Source organism: Trachypithecus francoisi, unplaced genomic scaffold (assembly GCF_009764315.1).
Source record: "Trachypithecus francoisi isolate TF-2019V2 unplaced genomic scaffold, Tfra_2.0 Lachesis_group18, whole genome shotgun sequence".
NCBI classification, from domain to species: domain Eukaryota; kingdom Metazoa; phylum Chordata; class Mammalia; order Primates; family Cercopithecidae; genus Trachypithecus; species Trachypithecus francoisi.
In genome coordinates this window covers 71,719,561-71,742,798 of record NW_022681463.1, presented here as the reverse complement: position 1 = coordinate 71,742,798, position 23,238 = coordinate 71,719,561, and the positions used below count along the sequence as shown (strand labels likewise).

At 38.2% G+C, this 23,238-nt stretch overlaps 1 protein-coding gene across 1 annotated transcript in view; it reads left to right on the top strand.

Moving 5' to 3' along the window:
• Positions 1 to 22,077, top strand: part of COG3 (component of oligomeric golgi complex 3) — a 73,457-nt gene extending 51,380 nt beyond the window's left edge. The window contains exons 17-23 of the mRNA XM_033176967.1: positions 1,207 to 1,327; positions 3,824 to 3,912; positions 4,022 to 4,156; positions 10,153 to 10,228; positions 15,163 to 15,290; positions 16,051 to 16,149; positions 20,111 to 22,077. Coding sequence (XP_033032858.1) covers positions 1,207 to 1,327; positions 3,824 to 3,912; positions 4,022 to 4,156; positions 10,153 to 10,228; positions 15,163 to 15,290; positions 16,051 to 16,149; positions 20,111 to 20,140 — 678 coding nt within the window. The 3' untranslated portion in view covers positions 20,141 to 22,077. The remainder of the gene's footprint in view (positions 1 to 1,206; positions 1,328 to 3,823; positions 3,913 to 4,021; positions 4,157 to 10,152; positions 10,229 to 15,162; positions 15,291 to 16,050; positions 16,150 to 20,110) is intronic.
• The last annotated feature ends 1,161 nt before the right edge of the window (positions 22,078 to 23,238 follow it).

Sequence of the window (23,238 nt, the reverse complement as noted above, 5' to 3'; positions counted from 1 at the left end):
TGCGAGCCACCGCGCCTGGCCAAGCTTGTGTATTTTTATCTTAAAAGTGATCAGTGAAAATGGATTGATGTCTTAAAGAGTTTTTTAAGGCAAGAAATTGTTCTTACATACTTAAACTGAGCACCTGTCAACAAATGAACGTGATACTATTTGCTGTATTACAATAGCTTTTGTAAAGTAATAAAATCTATACAATACTATTTTTGGCATCAGAGTTGTTAGGTCTTTTAAAAATAGAGCAAGTATTTAAAGTCTGTAGCATTTCCCACTTACCTGGTACTTCGTGTTCCAGGATGCAAAGTGAGTTTCCATGACATAAGTCATTGATTATGTTTATTAAAACTGGTGGAGAGAACGAGCGAGACTGGGAAGGAATCTTCATTTAATAACTCCTTTAACATTTATATTGCTTGCTGAAAGATAACTTTATCTTTTCCTAAGGTAATATAAAATCTTCATTAGCAATATTTTCAAAATAAGATTCTGCCTTGAGTAACAGCAAGAAGGAGCAAATACAGCCTTGCTCTTACTAATATACAAACTCTTTTCTGAAATGAGAGCTATGATTATTCAGTATTTGAGGATTGGGTCAGAGGTTTGAGAACTGAGCTTGATTCACAAGACTCTTGTGGATGGGTCCTGAGAGGGCAGAAGGACATGCTCGACCTTAAGGGATGTGGGTAGTCAGAGCTCTGTTGGTGGCAGGAGGATCCAAAATGGCAACCCCAAATCATTTTACATTTGTATAAATATAAGAATGTCTGATGTTCTAGATATCAAAGCTACTTTGACCAAATAGTGAAAGCCATGTTCCTGAGGAAAAACTAGACTGCCAGGTCAGGTCAGGATCGTGCTTATTCTTTGAGCCTTTCTTTACCTCCTCTGCTCTGGGCCACTGTTAGGCTGCATCATCTCTTCTTCCTCTGCACCAGGTGAAAGTAGATTGGACTTCTCTCTGTAAATGTGTTGCTTTACAGCCTTGTGTCTGACTTTCTTGGATTTTTAAAGTAGAGCAAGTGACAGTGCGAATAAGAGTTTGAAGCAAGATTTTTTAACTTAATTCTAGCATGAGGAAAGTTCATTGCACAACAAAAGAGAATTGACACCATAGGCTGTAAACCTAGGTAGATTCATGTTGATTAATAATATATGCTGTTATTTTGATTTAACATGTGATCATATCCATTTTTCTGTCTTATAATTTAGACTCAGATTGATGGACAACTTTTCTTAATTAAGCACCTTTTGATACTTCGTGAACAAATTGCTCCATTTCACACTGAATTCACCATTAAGGAAATTTCCCTGGACCTCAAGAAAACTAGAGGTACTGTGCTGTCCTGGCTGGCACACTTGGCTGTGTTTGATCTGTCCAGATGTGTCAGCACAGGTTTTAGGTTTATTTTATGTTCATCTGCAATTTTTTGCATGCTTTGCTTGCTAAATATGTTACTTGTTCGTACTGAGCTGAGCTGTCACCATGCTAACGACTTCTAACTTGCTGTATTTTCTTTATGAAGGGAACTGCATCTGGACATTTCAGTTTGTAATATTAGACTCATTTAGACTCTGCCACATATTCCTACAACCAGTTAAAAAGTGAAAAATCCATATAATAACTGTTTCCTAAGTAAATAATGTCAACTAGTTGGGATGACTTTAAGCACTGAGTTGAGTTTGTCAGTTTATGAAAATTCAGGAAGCCAGCTGGGTAAAATGAGAAGCGTACTTACCTAAGAATTTGAAAGAATTGGGTTTTCTTCCTGTCCCATCATTTCCTGGCCCTTGTGTGATCTTGGGTGGGTGTTTTAGCTTCCCCACGCCACCCTCCTTTTAGGTAAAATGAGCATAATGAACTTGTCATGATACCTTCACGAGGTTATCAAGCTCATTAAGACCGAAAATGAATGAAAATATACGTTGACATCTTTATAAGTTTCAGGTGCTTAAATAAACTTCAGTGGTATTAAATCAGTAATCATGTAAGATAGGGTCTTTGAGTTGGTAATAGACATTGAATCTTGAGAAAGATGATTCATCCATCCTAGTGATTTGCCTCTGAATTGGTAAGAGATGATTTCTAAAAGATCAGAGTAGTTAATTTTTAAGAATTGATCTTAAGCAGTTAAGGATATACCATAAACATCCCTCATGTCCCTTAATTACTTACAAATTTATGTAAACTTTATCTTAAACATTTTTAAGAGATTTATGCTCTGATGCCTTAAGCCATTCATTTATGTAATCAGTTAACTTCTCTCTAATGTTTTGGGGCAATTAAAAAAACGGTCACTCAAATTATTTTCTATGTGTAAAGCTTAGAGGAACCCCAAATATAGGATGTTCAAGTATAGTAGGTTTTTAGTTCCCCACTTCCTGTGCTTATCTGACAGTGGATTTGATTTAACTCACCAGAGAGCCAGGGTAACCTCTTGATGAGTCCTCTTAAAACAGGTTGCTCTTTTTCGTTCCCTAATGCTCTCTCTTGTCCACCACGGAGAATATGTTTTGGTTCTGTAAAGCATGTCTGTTATGTACTTTGTGATTTTAAAATTTTTAAATTATTTTTATTTTTTTCTCTAACCTTGGAAGTGGCATACCATGTGTTTTCTTTTTGGTTTGGTTTTTAAATAGGAGCCAGATTTCCTGGCTTTTGCCTTTACAGAACACATAGGTTTTTTAAAGCTTATTCTCATCAGAGGCTTCCATCTCCCACCCATTCTCTTTGATTTCATTCATTCTTTTCAGTGTGAGATGTGGGAATCATGCTCTTACACCTTGAAGAATTCCCAGCTTCTGACAGTTCTTACTTTAAGTGATGGGATAGAACAGGGTTGATTTACTTTCTGTCATTTTTTTCTGATTTGTAGTTTGTTGCTGCTTGGTTCTAGTGTAGATCAGCTGAGGTGAGAGAAAGTGAAATATCTTGAGATTGTGGCAAAATTTGGTTGAAAGTATGTTTTCCTCCAAATATTACAAAGCCTGTGTAACCCCACCATATGATGATTTGATTCTGTGTAGACAGAATCTTTGAGGGGTCTTATAGAAAAGACAGCAGACACAAACAACTATTTACTAAAGCTTTACTCTGAATACTGAACTGATAGAGAGAGGTTCTTCTTCATTACTACCAGGGTCAAGGCAGTAAATATTATGGTACTGTGTGCTTGCAAAACCAGGTTGGAAGATTTCATGCTTTGCTTTATCTAGTCTGGCAAAGCAAAGAGATGTTTTTTTCTTACTCACTTAATAATACTTACTATCTTTACTTTTACGCCTCTAACCTCTCAAGACTAACATTATATCGTATTGCATTTGAACATCAATGAGACCTCAGCTAATACTTTACATAGATTCTAGTTAGTCTGGAGGTTAAGGGGTAAATATGTCCTTTTGGTGTTTTCTTCTTGGCTGACACATTAGTTTATTCACTCTGCTTCAAATGAATAAATTTCCGTGCCAGCCAGGATTTTAACAAAGAAGCTGGGTAAGTATATGAGTATTTTTTAAAAACTTATTTAATATCCTAAAAGTAAAGCAGTGAAATTTTAAGGTGCCAATGACCATTTATCATTTTTCTTTTTTTTTTTTGGTAAGTGAATTATTGAGATTAATAGTCATTTTGCAATTCGAACTTCTAGAAAATAACTCTGAGTACTGTAGCCATCATTGGTGCTCATCTCACTCTCAGCCTTTCATGGAGGTGAGTTGCTGAAGGTGAATTGGCTTTTTGCCTTGTGGTGGTAGAGAGCTGGTGTATGTTACGCGTGGCTTTGCTGTTGAAAGTTTCCGTGTTCACTGGATGAGTAATTTTGTTTCACAGATGCAGCATTTAAAATCCTGAACCCCATGACTGTTCCAAGATTTTTTAGGCTGAATAGCAACAATGCCTTGATAGAGTTCTTGTTGGAGGTGAGAAGGAGTCTGTTTCATTGGTGGTGGGAGATAAACGACATTCTTTACATGTCTGGTGATTTCTAGGCACATAAAAACAGGAGGAAATTGTTATCTTTTTTTTAAGGGTACTCCTGAGATAAGAGAACATTATCTTGACTCTAAAAAAGACGTAGACCGTCATCTGAAATCGGCCTGTGAGCAGTTTATTGAGCAGCAGACCAAGCTGTTTGTAGACCAGCTGGCGGAGTTCATGACAAAGGTATGGCCCTTGGTGCCTGTTTGGTGAAGTCACTTTGCATTCTTCCCTAGGCTTCCTCTTCAATTAGTCTTTTGTGTGAACTCCAGCAGAAGGAGACAGTGAGCCCAAGTCTTAGTGATTCTGTCTAGGAAATCACTGTGCTTTTTGGTTTATGGACTTTTAGATATGCTTGCACAGTTTTTGTTTTTAAGAGGAAGAGTGGAAATATTGCAAAGCTAGTTATAGCCGACCCCTGGTTAGCTGTGTTCTGTTTAGCCGCCTTGTAGGTTATCTGCATGTGGGCTGGGACTCTCACTTTCTGCTGGAATCTCACTTTCTCCCGGACCTGCATGGCAGCAACCACAGTCCTGGGAATCAGGGTTTCCCATTCTTAAAATGGGTGATTTGTTTTCCTCTTTGTTTTACATGCCATTTCTCTCTTCCATTTTGCATGGATGATTGAGAATTGAAGAGTTTTATAACACAGCATTGTTAACTGTCAGATATATGGATTTAATATACAGTCAGTCCTCCTTCACATCGGTGGTCTCTTCCTGGAAACCGTGACTTTAAGTGAAACAACATAAAATGAAACCAGTTTTTTTCCCTCATCAACAGTATAATGAAGCAGTGTTAAACTGTTGAAGGAAATGACTTTATTTGAGGACATGCTGTGCGTCATTTCACTTAAAGTCACAGTTTTTAGGAACCTATTGCTGATATTAAGTGAGGACTGACTGTATGTGTGGATAGTATATTCTCTCTGTCTCTGTCTTCTAAGCTAAAATCCATTAACTGGCGAATGCCAGCAAAGAGAAAAGCAGATCATGGCTATTTTGACATTCTTGTTGCATCCTAATCGTTTAAAAAAAATTTAAGTGTCATCACTAAGGACTTAAAGATATTGAAGAAGTCTTGAAATTAGGCTGGGTGTGGTGGCTCACACCTGTAATCCCAGCACTTTGGAAGGCTGAAACAGGAGGATCGCTCCAGCCCCTGGAGTCTGACACTGGTTAACAGTCCTGGGCAACATAGTGAGACCTAGTCATTACAAAAAATGAACAGAATTAGCCATGTGTAGGGGCATGCGCTTATAGTCCCAGCTACTTGGGAGGCTGAGGTGGGAAGATTGCTTGAGCCAGGAGGTCGAGGGTGCAGTGAGTTATGATCAGCCCACTGTACTCCAGCCTGGGTGACAGAGTGAGACTGTCTCAAAATAAAGTAAAATAAAATAAAAAGAGAGAAAGAAAAAAAGGTCATGAAATTTTTATTTATTAAACCACTACTGTGTACCCCAGACTTATATCAGAGGATATCATAAAAAGAATAAAAATATGATGGCTCTTATTTTCAAATATGACTAATCTTAACTGGACAGACAAGATATATGTATGAAATAACAAGGAGACAGCTTAGCAATTGTTCTTTAGAAACTTCTTGTTGAGTCCATCAGTGCTAACATGCCTGAAGCCTGTGGCAAAGACAGAAAATACGAGTTTTAAAAAATAATTAAAAAGGCCAAAAATGCATAGAAATGTTAAAACAAAGTACTCTTTTGTTTATCACTGGCATATACTGCTTGTTAAGTGGATTTTACTCCAAGTATTTGGAATGTGTGTATATATGCATTTTTTTCCCACCACAAAAATGTAAAAAAGGAGGGGGATAGAAATGCTTTCTTCTAGGTTTTGATTTTTTAAAAAAGGTTTGAGTATTGGTACTTTGTAATTTACAGATAACTTACAGTTTTTACTGAAACTACCCCTGTGAAAAACAAGTTGGTAGATTGTGATGTGTATTTCTGGGAGAACATCCACATAGTAGTGGTGGGAAGTATTATAGATGAATATTGTACGATAACAGAACAGCAGAATGAATCTTCTGAAATAAGCAAGTTGATTATAATGAAATATAAGATTAAAGGGTTGTTCTAGAACAGCACAGTTTTTCTAGATATCAAGAGAATAAAAATTCACACATGCCCATGATCTTAGCTACTCTGGGTGACTGAGGTGGGAGGATGGCTGAGCCCAGGAGTTCAACACCAACTTGGGCAACATAGCAAGACTCCGTCTCAAAACATTTTTTTTTTTTTTGAAAAAGGAAATAGAGGTTTATGTAGAAAATATTCCAAGTCTGAATTATGTAATGGTTCTCCATGGACATGCTACGTGCATATAGCAGGGATCCCTGAACAAATGTTCATGGACCTGTTTTTATATTCCCTTTGTAATGAGATTGGGAAGGGAAAGGCCTTGCCTCTCATCCCCATGAGAAGCCAGTCTCATCCTGCATAATCAGTCTCTGCTGCCCTTGCTCAGACCACTTGTAGTTGCCTCCCTTTTCCTCTGTCAACCCTGGGCCCTCACTGCTGCTCACTGAGTTTCTACTGAGTGGACCCCACAGCCTGGAGGACTGAGCTTCCCTTTTATGAAGTGTGTTATTCCAGATTCAGTTCCCTTTCATCCTGTGGCATAGAGTGAGTCAGAGACAAAGATGCATATGTGTGTGTGTACACACACACACACGCGCGCGCACACACACACGCACACACACACATATGCGCGCACACACGCGCGCACACGCGCACGCGCACACACGCACACACGTGCACAAACGCGCGCACACGCGCGCACATGCACACACACGCGCGCACACACACGCGCACACACACATACGTGACCATTTGAGACACTGCATCTTAGAATTTGTGGACCAAAGATTTTTCACTTTTTACCTGGTGACTGTTACTAGCATTCTGAAGAGCAGAGAAAGAGGAAGATTTTATAGAAAACTTTAAAACGTAAACCTCAGCATTAATTACCTGCAAGTGCAGAATCTCATGCCTTTTTTATTTAGTTAGGTTTTTTTTTTTTTTTTTTGAGGCAGTCTTGCTCTGTTACCCAGGCTGGAGTGTAGTGGCACGATCTCAGCTCACTGCAGCCTCCGCCTCCCGGGTTCAAGCAATTCTTTTGCTTCAGCCTTCTGAGTAGCTGAGATTACAGGTGTGTGCCACCACGCCTGGCTAATTTTTTTGTATTTTTTGTAGAGATGGGGTTTCACCATGTTGACCAGGCTGGTCTCAAACTCTTAGCCTCGAGGGATCTTCCCTCCTCGGCCACCCAAAGTGCTGAGATTACAGGCAGGAGCCACTGTGCCTGGCGTTAGTTAGCATTTTATAAGGCAACTAGTGCTTGTCCCCTGATAAACGATTACAGGAAAATCAACACCCATAGGTACAGATAGGAAACAGTCTTTCATCTCATTTGGAGGTGTGTTTGTAGGTTTCGGTATTTATCATTCGGATGTAAGCCTCATCAACAAAATATCCTCAGCTTGTTTCTAAGTTTGGACTGATTTTTAACAATGTCTATGTATTACCACGTAGAGAATATTTTTAGGTTGTCAGAAGACTTGTTTTTGAGCTTAAAGAGTTGGGGTCTGGTTTGGATCCCTTTCATCTACTGTAAATTGGCCTTGTTGTTTATGTAGCTTCTTCCTCTGTGCTCCTTGTTGAGACACTTTCTATGCATTAATTCTTACTACATCCCTGGAACCTTGAGTAAGAGAAGAATCTTTATTTGACAGGTTGAGAAACAGGTTGAGTATTCATAAGATAAACATTTCTACAACATCTTCACCTGTCTGGTTTCTATTTAATACTTGATTTTTGGTATAATTATTGATCTTTCCTGAGAAAAAATAAAGGAAGTACTAGAAGAGCATATATGCTCTGTTGCCTTATTTCCTGACCCTGGAAAAATAACCTCTTCTCTAAGTATTTGACCTGAGGGAATGTAATACTATTCTAAGGGTTAGGAGTAGAGGCTCAAATGAAAACATTTGGCTTAGATTATTTTCTACCAAACTTCAAAAACTGTTGATACTTTTTTATTGTTCTAGAATTCCATTGTACTAAATGTTGCTTGCAACAAACCCTTAAGTAGTACTTGGGATGGTAGTGGTTACAGTAGAAAGCACAGAACTTTGTGTCAAGGCAACTGAGCCCTAGATCCTGCAACTGCGTCTGCCACCTTCTGATTGAAGTTAAGGTTATCACGAGACAAAACAAGATCATATGTGTATCTGTAAAGTGCTTGCAGTGGAAATGTTATTTGGTAGTACAGTTTGACAAATTTGAGGTGAAGATTTTGCTTTAGCAAAAAGTCTAAAGGCATTTTAAAGGAAGTATAATTCCAGGTTTGTAGCTAAGCTTAAAAGTGTTTTTGTTTTGTTTTGTTTTGTTTTGTTTTCTGATGGGACCAGTTTATGCTAAAAACTCAGACTTATATGTAGAAAATATTCATTTTCTTTCAAGCAATTTGATTATTAATGAGTTTATTCTTAATATTCCCTCTGGAGTGTTGTAAATTTCCTCAGTAACACTGTAAACTTAAATTTTTTTCTTTATCTAGTACATGTAATAGAGTTTGATCTGTAAGTTTAATTCCTGCTCTCAAGGAGGTATAACCTAAAGGGAAATTGAGATAGAAAAATAGGTAAACATTAAACTGTATACAGCAATGCCATTGTGAGACGATGGGTCTTTGTTCATTGTGTAGGAATTTTTAAAAAGATGGGGCTCCCACTGCTTCACTTGACTTAGCCTTAAAAAAAATGAGGCTAATTGGGGAAAACTTTTGAAGCAAATGCTCTTTGAGGTTTGACTTAAAGATAAGTAAACTATCTGGATAGTAAATAGGGATGAATACACTAGTTTATGTTTGTTTTTAACATAAAAATACTTGTACGAAACCTAAATATATGTTATGAAATTGGTTAAATTCTGGAGCATTCAGTGCAACAGTAGGCAGCCATTACTATTAAAACAAAACTGTTGGATGTGGGAAAATGACCAGAATGTAGATTTAAGTGGGGAAAAAAGTTCACAGAACACTGTTCCCAGATTTGTACATGTATACACATTAGTATATTTATATTTTTACAACGGAAAATATTTTGGATAACATAACACTAAAGTGTGAATGTATTTTTCTTTTAGCAGTGTCTAGTGTCTATAATATATGATTCATTTTTTAAAGTGCATCTCAAAAAATAAAGATATGGCGAGGGATGGAGTGAGAGGAGGAAAGAGGTGATTTTATACAGGTAGGCAGTATGAGCAAAGGCCTAGAGTGGTCCAGGAGGAGAAATAGAAACTAGAAACAAAGGGGAGGCTGAAGAGATTCAAGTCAACATTATACCCTGTGTCTGCCCATCCTCTGCCTACATATTTGTATGGCCTTTTGTGTGAGAAATCTAGAGCTGGTGCTTAGGGTTTTCTAATGAGACCTTCCTGTGAGGCCAAAGCCATGGACTGCACCTTGGCACATGACTGTCCATTTTAAAACACATTTTGTGCAGTTTCTCTCTCTCACCCTCCCCAGCTACCCCATAGCTCCACCACAGCTTACTGTCTTAGAAAGAGTCTTGTGCAAGCTTCTCTATACTGCTGCTAAGGAATGAAAAGAGATGACTAGAAGGTGGTCATTCAGGTCTATCTTGAGCACTGATTGGTCGGTCATATATGATTTTTGATGGTATTTGAAAATCTTATTTGTTTGTTTTAATGACATTCTCTCTGTGATATAAGAAAAATGATCCTCCAGATGTAAAGGAGATTTTATCCAGCTAGGGTGACATTTTTCTAATTACATACAAAAATAATTTAGTACTGACATAGCAGTCTCCTTAAGAGATCCCTGTTTTGTGTTGACGTTTCTCTAGGGCTTCATTTTTGTCTTTCTAGCAGGAAGTATTTCAGATAGAATGTCTCAGGACTTAGGTATGATTTTTGGCAAGATAACCATGTGCCTTGAAATCACAAAAGAAGTTTTGCTAAAAATGTTGATTACCTATAAGGGATTATGAGATGATGCATTTTTGTTGGGGCTGCACATTTGATTATCATGGTGTTTTAATAGGTTTAAATGGTGTTGTGTATCCCTTGAGAGCAGTACCAGTTTAATTTGTCATTGATGAAATGAAACTTTTTTTCTTCTTGTCTCCTCTACTAGGTTTCAGCGTTAAAAACAATGGCCAGTCAAGGAGGCCCCAAGTATACTCTCTCACAGCAGCCTTGGGCACAACCAGGTATTCTCATTTGACCGTTTCGGATTTCTTTTTTAGGATGTTATTCATCTGCATTTATATAGTCCTTACTGTGACAGCTTGGAGTTGGTTTCCTATTCACTCTGGGGTGCTGCAATCTGAGTTAATGCAGGATTCAGTTTGGAGCTGACAGGTCTTCATTGGCTAGCACTACTTGCATTTCAACAAGCATATCAAGGAAGGAAGAATTTTTGTTGTGAAAAGTCACCCGGTTAAAACTAAAATATGGCTAAGATAGAAACCCTTTGAGTCTGTTGATTGCTCTACCCCCACTATTCATTGTGTTCAAGCTTTGATGAAAATACTGTGGTTGATAGGAAGAAATTATGGTGAGTGTACCTACTTTCAAGTATATGAAGAAATGCTGGGCCACTATTTTCTTCCACATTTTGTCCAAGTTATCCTCTGTTGACATTTTAGAGTATTGGGGGAAAAAAATTATAAAAATTGAGGTGTTAGTTGGGAGTTGGCAGGCAATATTATTGTCTGATTGGCAGATATATTTGAGATGTTCCCAGTCTTACTCTCTCTTAAATGTAAATTTTTTTGTGCTTGAGGATTTTGGTTTTTTTTTTTTTTTTTTTTTGGTCTTTAGCGTTAGACATTTAAAATCACGACTAACGTTATTTTTGGTACATCTTGTGGCATTTTAAGTTGCCATTAAACCAAAATAAATCATTTTGTTAAATTGATATTTCTGGCCATTCCCTGGCCAATATTGTGGTAGAGAGTCTTTGAAACTAAAACGGGCAAAATGGAGAAAGAATGAGTGTTTTAATTATGGGTAAGCTGTGTCCATATTGGAGGGCAGCTTTCCACTCAGTGAGAGAGATCCAAAAAATGATTCTGGCTTTGCATCCATGAAAAATTGGCTTTGCACAGGCTCCTAATCTGGAATCAACTTTTTAATATGATTGGTTTTCCATATTGAAAGAGCATTATATCTGTTAAGTATTCATTTTCTTTAGGAAGAATGATTGAAGCTATTCAAAGCCTCCAAAATTGTATTTATTATTTTTTTGAGATGGAGTCTTGCTCTGTTGCCCAGACGGGAGTGCAGTGGTGTGATCTCGGCTCACTGCAACCCCCACCTCCTGGATTTAGCCAATTCTCCTGCGTCAGTCTCCCAAGTAGCTGGGATTACAGGTGCCCACCGCCATGCCCAGTTAATTTTTGTGTTAAAACAGGTGTGTGCCACTGCACCCAGCTCAAAGAAAACTTTTTTCTTTTTTTTTCCAAGACAAAGTCTCACTCTGTCGCCCAGACTGGCGTGCAGTGGCATGATCTCAGCTCACCGCAGCCTCCACCTCCCAGGTTCAGGTGATTCTCCTGCCTCAGCCTCCTGAGTAGCTGGGACTACGGGCATGCATCACTGTGCTCAGCTAATGTTTGTATTTTTAGTAGAGATGGGGTTTCACCATGTTGGCCAGGCTGGTCTTGAATTCCTGACCTCAGGTGATCTGCCCACCTGAGCTACTGTGCCTGGCCTCAAAATTTTTAATTATGAATGCCTTAGGTTAACTTGAAGTTGAACTGAGAAATTAGAAGAGTAGCTGTGTATCACTTAGGAAGATCTGTAAATGTAGAGAATGTCAGTTGTCTTTGAAAGGAAGATAAGATTTTATTTCAAAGGTTCCTCATGTGAACTTTGATGATGTCAATATAGGTTTGAATTGATTTGATTTATTGCACATAGACTTTGTGACATGCTTTAGGTGTTTCATTTACCATGATGCAGACAAAGAACGTTCTATTGTCTTTATGATTTTAAACGTTCGTGTTGTGTGTGGAATAGAAATCTTTGACATCTTACTACAAAAGCACACTTAATACAGTAGTGCATTCTGTCTGAAGATAGAAAATCAGGTTCTTTTACCTACAATACTGGAAATTCTAATCATAGTCTGGCATAGTATTAACCACCTCTTCTGATTCCTCACAGTCAAGAGGCAGACTTTTCAGTTCACAACTCAGCCTACCTCTTGAAGGAATTCTGATGATTTGGGGATTAATTGGAGCCTTTGACTCAAGGTTCCAATTGCTTTTATAGGGCGTAGTTAGAAATAGGAGCTGATTTTTATTTGGAATATTTATGTAAATGAAACTCTTGGGTATGATAAATCTTTCTTAAGATAGGTAGAAACCAGTACAGCTAAGCCCAGTCTCTTGATGCATAATTAATGTATTGCTCTTTCCCCTTTGGAAAGATCCTTTCTCTCAAAATAGGGGCTGTCGTTTTCTCAAGTGGAACCCTAATAGGATTCAAGGTGTTAGATGTATTGTGCTCTTAAGCATTACTAGAGTTTAGAATGGTCGTAGTAAAGCGGGAGTAGATAAAAGGACAGACTGAAGCAGGACTTGCTGCTTTGTCATTTAACCCAGTTCCTTCTTTCTTAGTGAGAAGATCCTAGTGAATATAGCACTAACAGTTCAGTTTATCTTGTAGTCGTATCTTCTAGCCCATTTAGTCATAGCAGAGGTATGGAGTTGGATTTTAGAATCTGTAGTACTTGAAGCCCACACTCGAATGCCAAAGAGAGATGTATGGCCCCTTGGAGTGGGAGCATTGAGGACAATTTAGGAACTGTCTTGGACCCCTCTGCCCTAAAAACTGAGGGTCACTGGTTCATTCAGACTTGGTCAAGTTCTCAGGGATCATTTCATGATCAAACAAACCCACAGGAGAGTGAGTTATAAATTAGAATGCCCATCTGTTAATTTACTCTGACGAAGAAACCTTTTTTAGGAATTAGAGGACACTTTAGTCACCAGCCTGCACACCCACTTTCTGCTTATCAAGGGCTCTGAAGACCGATTTAGTGATCCCTGAGGTGTGTTAGTAATGACAGAAGCAGAGCCCGTGGAAGTAAGGGTCTTGAAGGAGCTTTCATCTATTAATGAAAAATAAGCAGTTCCTGAATTATTTATTCTTTCTTCCTGAGAGTGTCAGAGACATTTGAACCAGAGCAACTCCATCTCCAGAGAGAGCTAGGAAAAATGGGGGTGGGACTTGCTGGGCTGCTTTCCAAGGAGGCTGGGTATTCCTAGCCTCTAGATATTTACATTTAAGGAAGCAGATTAATAACGTTTACTAAACACACCCAGACCCAGGAATGTCCTGATACCCTGATATCTTGAGAACAAAAGCATTCCTAATTTTGCTTTACAGATAATAATATTGATTTCTTGCAAAATATAGTAATTAAGAAAAATTAACCCTTTATCACAAACCTTTGTAGCAGAGTACATATCCCCATGTTTTTTGTTATCCTATATATAAACAAGCATTGCACCTAGGGTGGACACGTTACTTCTCTTACTTTTGGGAACACCCTGTTCTGTCTATGGAGTAGCTACTCTTTCACCATTTTAGTTTCTTAACAAACTTGCTTTTGGTTTATACTGTGGACTCGCCCGAATTCTTTCTCGGATGAGATTCAAGAACCCTCTCCTGGGGTCTGGATGAACCCCTTTCCAGTGGCAAGAGCACTGGTACTTTCTTACCCTGCTTTACTGCAACCCTCCTCAATTAATTAATTAAAATGAAAAGTAATTATATTTTCTACCATCAAACTAGTCCTTCTCTCAGAGGCAACTACTATTAAAGTTTCTTTCCCAAAATTGTTTATGTATATACTAGTATATGTGGACTTTAAAAATATTACCCAAATGGGATTGTATCATACCACTTCCTTTTTCATTTCTTATATATCTTAGAGGCCTTTCTGTATAGCATATCCAACTTGATCCATTCTATTTATTGGATGCATCGACTACATCACTATAGCATGATTTCTTTTGTAATTCTTATAATGGAAACCTAAATTATTTGCAGTTTTTGTGTTTCCTTATACTCTTAACATCTCTGTATACTCATAACTTGGTATTTTTTGAGTATATCCATGAGTAAATTTCTAGCAGTGGAAATGCTAAAGGAAAAAGTGTCTGCATTTTCAGTTTTGCTAGATACTGCCTAATATTTTTCCAAAGAGGTTGAACCATCTTATACTTCCATCAGCAGTACACAAAGATGCCTGTTTCTCCATACCCTCGTCAAACATGGGTATCACAATCTTAGTAATTTTTGCCAATCATCTGTAAATATCTCACTCCTTTAATTTACATTTATTTAATTATGAGTGAGGTTGAGCATCTTTGAAATTGTTGTCTTTTTTCTTTGTAGTTTTCTAGATAACTGAAATACTTCATACAGATTACTACTCTCCTTTTTTATGTAACTCCTTCAGATAAAGATAAGATCTCCTCTCCTCCTTTCTAAGAATAATATTCAGCAAATCTTCAGAAGTTCCATGCTCTGTTAAAGGAAGAGTTCAGCCCTGAAGACATCCAGATCATTGCCTGTCCATCTATGGAACAGGGTTTCATAGTTATTTTTGTTACAACTTTTTGGGATTCTGTTCCCTTTCTGATAATACAGTATATGAATATAACAAATAGATATTTAATTCCCCTTAAATATATTTGGATATTTTCTGAATAATCTAAGCATCTCTTACTGTGAGTCATTTCTGCAAATGAACAAACTCATTCATTATGAAGTAATTCTTACTAGTGTCTCTCTGAAAATGACTTTTTTTTTTAAACCTTAATCTCTTGCCTCCAAATTCCAAAGGTACATATTACAGCTCTTATGAATGTCCTGAAGCATGCTAGGGGAGTTATTTTGCTGCCTTAGCCCTTGGGATTAGAATTTTGTATAGTAGATACTTAATGAATGTTTATAGAGCTTATGATTAAACTTGGTAAATAAGCTATAAAAATGAAAGAAATTCTTTGGGGAAATAAAGAGTCTTTTCTTCTGCTATTTTTTTTCTCCCTTTATTCCCCTTTCAATTAAAATGGAAATATTTCTTTTCTTTTTCGTTGTGACACTAATGAGGTTAATTTATTTCCAGCAAAGGTCAATGACCTTGCGGCAACTGCGTATAAGACACTAAAAACAAAGCTGCCTGTGACGTTGAGAAGTATGTCCTTGTACCTATGCAATAAAGATACCGAGTTCATCTTGTTTAAACCTGTGAGGGTGAGTATCAGATAACTCATTTGAATGTTGGCAGGTGACTTCAAGTATTCTTTGCCTCATTTACCATTTTCCTTTTCCTGTAGAAATTTAGAAATGTTGGGATACTGTTCTAGTGAAGTTGAAAAATCACTATGATTCATGAAAGGCTTACAAAGTCTGCCTCTGTCTTGATTATCTTTTTTTCCCACTGTCACTTTGTCTTAAGTTTTTAATGTTACTATTGAAAGTAGAAATTTGTAAATAAACCAAAAAAATCAGACCCTTACATTGCATGTGGCCCAACTCTCAAGAGAGCAGCACTTCAGGAATTATGCCCCATTTTACTGGTGAGTAGTAGAAATAAATGGCTTGCAGTGGCAACCAAGGGATTAAATGGCAGAGCAAATTTAGGGCTCATCACTTCCAGCTCTGTGTTAAGCTCTTGTCCTTACCCAAGGCATTGGTTGATTTTAAAGTATGTTTTATGTGTCTAGGAACTTTATTATCTTTTGTGTAAGAAATTGCTGCAGAAGACTCTTAAAATTATTCTCTGGGGGGCAAGGCTTGCTAGAGTTTAGTCTTCCTGGGAAGCATTATCTGGTAAGTCTTCATCAGGTTATGCCAGCATTGAAATATTAAGAACAAATTATGCATCTTTGGTAATATCATGAAAGATACATTGCTTCCGCTCGCTTTGGCAAATATCATTACGATTTAACATTCATGGTGCTTCATGTTTAAGACAACTCATTTGATAAGATCTCCTTTCCTCCTTTCTAAGAATAATATTCAGCAAGTCTTCCAGAAGTTCCATGCTCTGTTAAAGGAAGAATTCAGCCCTGAAGACATCCAGATCATTGCCTGTCCATCTATGGAACAGGTAATCAGTAGACAGAAGATCCTTATTACTTTTATGCCCTCTTGGTTATTTCACTTGAGTAGATAATGTCTTTGAGCAAACATATTTTTAGTATTAATTAAAAAAATAGTACCTTCTTTTATTCTGATGAGTAAGAATTTAGACTTTGAATTTTCTCTCAAACTTTTGGGGAATGGTTTTAGAATTTTCAGTTAATTTCAGGATTAAAATTCCATTTAATCCTTTCTGATATGAATATTGCTGTGTTTAAGAGAATGACCTGTTTATAAAAGACTCAAATAGTGGCATTTAGCTTGCTGAAAATTTTGTTTGAAATATGCATAATAAGAGAAATACAATTTCTTTTTTTTTTTTAATTTTTGATTTTTCTGTAGGCTATTGAGGTACAGGTGATATTTCGTTACACGAGTAAGTTCTTCAGTGGTGATTTGTGAGATTTTGGTGCACCCATCACCGAGCAGTACACACTGCACCCTATTTGTAGTTTTTTAAATAACTTCCAGATTAAAAAAATGGAAGTTATTGAGTACCCAGTATGTATTAGGAGTAGCTTGGCACTGTGGGGGATATTTTATTTATGGTCTTAAGTTTAGGATAATTTAGAAATTTAGTTTATGGTAAGGACTAGGGAATTTGGGGAGACTGATCAGGCTGGCAAGAGCCTGACTAGGGTGGGTAGAAAACTAGGGAGAGAGGACTAGGCAATGGTGAGTGTAGATATATCTTGTGTTTTTTTGTTTTTGTTTTTGTTTTTTAAATGGAGTCTCACTTTGTTGCCCAGGCTGGAGTTCAGTGGTGTGATCTCGGCTCACTGCAACCTCTGCCTCCTAGGTTCATGCAATTCTCGTGCCTCAGCCTCCTAAATAGCTGGGACTGCAGGTGCCTGCCACCATGCCCAGCTAATTTTTGTGTTTGGTAGACAGAGGGTTTCACCATGTTGGCCAGGCTGTTCTTGAACTCCTGGCCTCAAGTGATCTGTCTGCGTCAGCTTCCTAAAGTGCTGGGATTACAGGCATGAGTCACCACACCCGGCCAGAATCTTTTGAGGAGTGTTACTGTAGTGGACAGGAGAAAGATGGGGTGGTAGCTGGAGGGAGAAATGGGGTCATTTTAAAATTGAGATGTAGTTCATATACCATACAATTCATCTTTTTTTAAAGCGCAGAGTTCAGTGGTTTTTAGTATATTCACAAAGTTTTGCAGTCATCACCACTATCTAATTCTAGAACATTTTCATTACTCCCCAAAGAAACCCCTTACCCATTAGCAGATCCTGCATTTCCTGCTCTTCTATGGATCTACTTTTTGTCTCTGTGGATTTGCTTATTCTGGATATTTCATTAAATGGAATCATACAATACATGGCCTCATATCGCTGCTTCTTTCATTCACCTAGCGTGTTTTCAAGGCTCATCTGTGTTGTGTGTATCAGAGAGAGCTTCCTTTTTATGGCTGTAGATACTCCTTTACGTGGATAGGTGGGTCACATTTTAAAAAGATATTTGTATCGTTCTAGATATTTGTACAGTCAAAATACTTCTTAATAATTTATTTGAAGTAATTACTTTCTATGTGATTGTACCACTAACTCGATATATAATTGAGTTTCTTTTCAATATTTAGAGATTTTTTTTTTCTATTTTGATTTAATTTTGTTTCTTAATGATATAAAATAGTTGCATGGTTTCCAAGTCAGAATTACAGAACAAGGTACATTTGGAGAAGTCTTGTTCCTTTTCCAATCCCCTCCAGCCTTTCCCTTCCCTCCCCTATAGATAACTCTTTTTACTAGTTGCTGGGTTATCCTTCCATTGGTTTTTTTTTTTTTTTTGAGATGGTGTCTCGCTCTGTTGCCCAGGCTGGAGTGCAGTGGCGCGATCTCGGCTCACTGCAGCCTCTGCCTCCTGGGTTCACGCCATTCTTCTGCCTCAGCCTCCCGAGTAACTGGGACTATAGGCGCCCGCCACCACACCCAGCTAAGTTTTTGTATTTTTAGTAGAGACGGGGTTTCCCATGTTAGCCAGGATGGTCTCGATCTTCTGACCTTGTGATCCACCTGCCCCGGCCTCCCAAAGTGCTGGGATTACAGGCGTGAGCCACTGCACCCAGCCAAATTTTTCTGCAGGGTAATTATTGTTTTTTTAAAAAGATAGGAGAAAAATGTGTGTTTTTATGTTCATGGGGAAGATCTACAAGGAGAGGAAAATATCTTGAGAATGTGGGGTGGAATTTCAAGAACAGGCAGGGCGGGGCCTTTGTGAGGCACATGGGGGTTCAGTCATGGTGACAGGAGGAGGCTGTGTGGGCATGGATGGGGGGATGTGAATGCTGCGGGAACTCAGGGATGTGCTCATCTGAGTGCTTCACGTTTCTGAGTGAAATAAGAAGCAAGGTCATCACCGAGAATGAGGAGAGAGGCTCGGCTGACTTTAGTGGATATAAATCCAAGAGAGACCATTCAACCTAGTTGTCTATGTTTTTTTCTCCAGTTGTAGTCCCTTGCATGAATGTAGATGTGGAATACTTGGATCATAAGATCCATTTTTATGGCAGAAGATGTTATTTTTGTAAGTTTAGTTTGTTATAATTTCAAATTTACAGAAAATGCTCAAGATTAGTGTAAGGAGTGCTCATATATCCTTTACCCCATTTTCATTTTGCCCCATTTGCTTCATTTTTCTCACTTTTTCCTTTCCCTGTCCCTCAAGCCCTGCTTTTAAATCATTGGAGAGGAAGTTGGGAGACACAGTGCTCCTTTACTCCTAAATACTTCAGAGCGTGTTTCCTGAGAACAAGCAAATTCTTGCACTACTCCTGTAGTTACCGAAACAGGAAACTTAACATTGATACTAGTGTCTGATTCACAGTTCATATGCGCATTTCATCAGAGTCGCCGTGCCGTTCCTCCTGATCTTCTTGCTGACGTGTCCCCAGTCCAGGTCCAGTCCCAGGTCATGCACTACTGTCAGGTGTCACATCTGTTTAGCCTCTTTTAACCTGGAGCAGTTTGACGGCCTTTCTTGACCTTGACAGGCCAGTTATTCTGTAGACTGTCTCTCCGTTTGGTGTCTCTTTCATCGTGATTAGATTCAGGCTTTGTACTTCGGTAGGGAAAGCACAGAGGTGATTCTGTATCCCTCTTCCGACAGCACTCATTTATAAACGACATCGGGGTGATGGGCTGCATCAGCAAAGTAGCTGTACTGATAGAACGTTCACAGCCAGGTCCATTTACCCGCAAGGCTCCAAGGCCTGGGTGTTAGACACCTGAGGTGCAGGCAGCCGTTTCCCTCCTATCACTGCTGTGTCCGGCTCTTGTGTCCCCGTCCTCCGTCACAGAGTGGGCAGGTTGCTCCTGTAGTTGGTCAGAATTGGCATGTGAGTGGCAATTCACTTGTCATGTCTTTTCTTGTGCATTTAAAAAAGTCACTTAAAGGACATCTTACACACAACTCTTCCCACAACATACTGTGTAGAACAAGGCACAGTGGATTATGGAGATACGTTTCTGTCCTTGTCAGTGTTTGTATATCATTTTTGCCATTAATCTCATTGGATTTTAAGTGATTTGATGGCCTAGATTTGGTAATGAAGTGTGACCCCTGACAGGGCCTCCCAATGCCAGTGCCCAGTGGCTGCCTCAGAAATAGACCGACATTGTGGGCCACTTTCTACTTTACAGCCATGTTTACTGGTCTCATAAAAATCTTGGTCTTTTTCTCTCATTCTGTTTTTGAGGCTCTAAACAACTTCTTCTTCTTTTTTTTTTCCCATTCTAATTGCTTTATTTTAGTTTTCAACTTTTATTTTAGATTCAAGGGGTACATATGCAGGTTTGTTACCTGGCTGTATTGCATGGTGCTGAGGTTTTTCAACCCTTGTGGTTCCCGTCCCTCCTTGACTTTTCTCGAGGACAGTATTCCATAGGAGAACTAACATAGCTCTTAATTTTGCTTTTCAGCTGAGCCTTCTGCTGTCAGTTTCTAAATAAGCAGACCAGCCGGGTTGTGCACCTAAATGGTCTGTCTGGGAGGAGCAGGCTGAAAAGTCTTGCGGTCTGCAGGACACCGAGGAATCGTATGTGGGAATGTCCCCAAGAACCACACGAGCGTGCTGCTCAGTGCTGACTGCAGAATGAAATAGAAGCAAAGTGTTACGGGATCGGTGTTTTCTTTTCTGAAACATCAAAATGCCAAAGATTAATGTGTGATTGGTGATAACTGCCTCATTTAAATGGTCACAAGAAATGTGAAGAGAGAGCTAGGGCAGACACTCAGTGAAATGGTTCTTTGTTAAAGATGTGCAATAAACATAGATAATAATAGGTAGTGCAAAGAACTGGACAGCAATACAGCGAATTAGAAGGCCTGTAAGAGTAAGGTTTGCTAAAACGTGAAACACTGTAACACTTTTAACCACTGAGCATTCCACAGTGAAAGGTTATTTTCACACTCTTATTTAATGTAATGTGTTTCTCCTGTCATTTTGAAGTTTAGTTTGGAGTAGATTGGTTGCTTCTGAGGACACATTCTGCCTTCCTGGGAATTCGGGGTGTCATCCTTTTCTCTGTTTGATGTGAGGTAGTTTAAAGATACAAGGACTTTGTGTGAAGCTCCAGCATCTGTGCCCCTTGAATTGCTTAGGTGCAGACAGTTCTACAGCAAGGAGCCGCAGCCTTCTCATCATAGATACGTGCGGTGTCTTTAATGAGTATCTTCATGGTATGATAGTGCGTGTTTGTGAGTGCAAAGTACCAATTAAAGTGTCTTAAATTTGGCGCATAAAGGAGAGAAGGAAACCTGATGAGTAGTGTTCCTCCTGAATGAAGGTTCAGGTCACCAGCCTTCTGCACACTGCCTTTGGTTTTAGCAGTTCTTTGAAAAGCAAACACTTTCATGTCCTGTCTATTCATTCAGCTGGCTGTGCTGTGCTGTGCTGTGGACCAGCCTTGTGGATCTTCAGGCTGGCTACATCTGAATACATTTTACCAGCAAACCTAAGGATGACAAACACTATCCACATCTGAAAACTACCACACCATATCAGGGATCATCAGTTATGCATATCTATGTATTTTCCAACACATTCCTATTTCCTTATTGGATTGGTTTTGCCACCGATGTTAAGGCAGCCAGCTTCTTAGTTCAAAAAGAATTCTGAGTTATTCAAACACTAGTCTAGAGGTGGACACTGTCAGGGGTTCCCTGAATGTGTCCAGGAATGGGACCAGGGGACCTTTTGGTGCAGTAGGTGCCTGTAACTCATTAAACGTACTGAGGCAGCACTTCTGCAGGGTGCAGATGGGTTACCTACCCTGATTGTTGTCATTTGTAACAGGTCACTTCCTTTTCACTCAGTTTAAATTGGTGATGGACGTTGCTTGATCGAGCTTATTACTCTCTATTTTGAGAAGGTAGAAGGTAAGAGGGCCCATATTCATTCTTTGCCATGAAATGAATGGATTAGGAAGATTGTATTTACTTATACTTAAGTGTTTTTTAAATACATGTTTAATGAAATAAACTGTAAAATATCCAGTTTTGTGTATTATATGTACATTTGATTTTTAATAGCCTTTCCAAAGAAATGAGGGCATGATTATTGTACAGTAAGTACTGTGACTGATTTAATTTGATGTACAGAGTGGAGTGTGTTCTTATAAAAATATTTAATGACATTGGTTCTTGTGTTTTGATCTTTTATTTCTGAAACACTCAAACACCTTACAAAGTGCTGAGTAGGTAATAGTGACCCAACTTGTTTGCTAAATGATTATTTGTTTAAATCTGTACAGTTTCAAGTGTTCACTTATACAAAGAGTGTATATACTTTCAAATAATTTAAAATGCTTTATATTATTTGGCTAGAAATTGCTGTTTTTAATAAATGTGAATTTTTTAAAAATAAAGATTTTTGCTTCCTACCTTGTCCTCATGTGTCTGATATGTGTATGGATTCCTTGAGGAAAATTTCTTTAATATAAAATTTTAATTGAGATAACTTGTATCAGACTCACATGCAGTTTTAAGAAATAATACAGATAGGTCCCACGTACCTTTGCCCAGCTTCCCCCAATGGTAACGTCTTGCAAAACTGTAGCACAATATCACAAACCAGGCTATTGACCTTAATATACTCTGTCATTCTTACTCAGATTTTGCCAGTTTTGTGCTGTATAAATTCCTTTGGCAAGAAAATTACTGTGGCAAAACATTTTTGAAGCATCTTAATGCTTCATTAGTTAGAAGACATGTTAACTTTTTCTTTGTGAAACTGACAATTTCATGAGTACTGTCAGCATAGTACTGACATACATAGTTGTATTGAAATTTAGTAGTATTGTATTCTTCCATCTATTTTCCAAAAATATTTGTATTTTTTCCCCTGGTTTAACACCACCATATCTTTAAATTTTCTTCTGCTGTTATAAGCAAGACAACTTACAACTGCCAACCACATTTGAATGTTTCGGCATATAGCTTCCAGATTTTTTTCTATCTATATTCTAAAATAACTTTTCTTACAAGATTGGGCACTTTTATACATGCTGAAGGAAATCAAGTGGGTTTTAACAGTGTATACAAACACACCCATACGTATTCTTTTGCTGAACTATTTGAAAGGAAGTTGCAGTCATTGTGACACTTTACCATTAAATTATACCCCTAAATAATTCAGCATCTGTTTCCAAAGAATAGGGACATGCTCCGACATAACCCAATGCCATTATCACACCTAAAAAAGAAATTCAGTAGTATCTAATATGAAGTCCATATTTCAGCTTCCCTAATTGTTCCCCTAAAATGTTTCATAGCTTTTCTTTATCCTGGGTTCAAAGTTTTACTTGGTTGTCATGTCTCTTTAGTTCCTTTTAGCTTAGACCACTACTCTTAGAGTTTTCATATGCTTATTTTCTTGACATTGACTTTTTTTTTTTTAAGGAAGAGTCTAAGGCCAGCTATCTTATAGAATGAATCACAGTCCGGATGGTCGTGTTTCCCATTAGTAAATTCAGAAACCCTAACATTGCAGGATATACCTTCTCACGTACACGGAGCACTTGCCAAGATAGATGTGCTAGTCGATAAG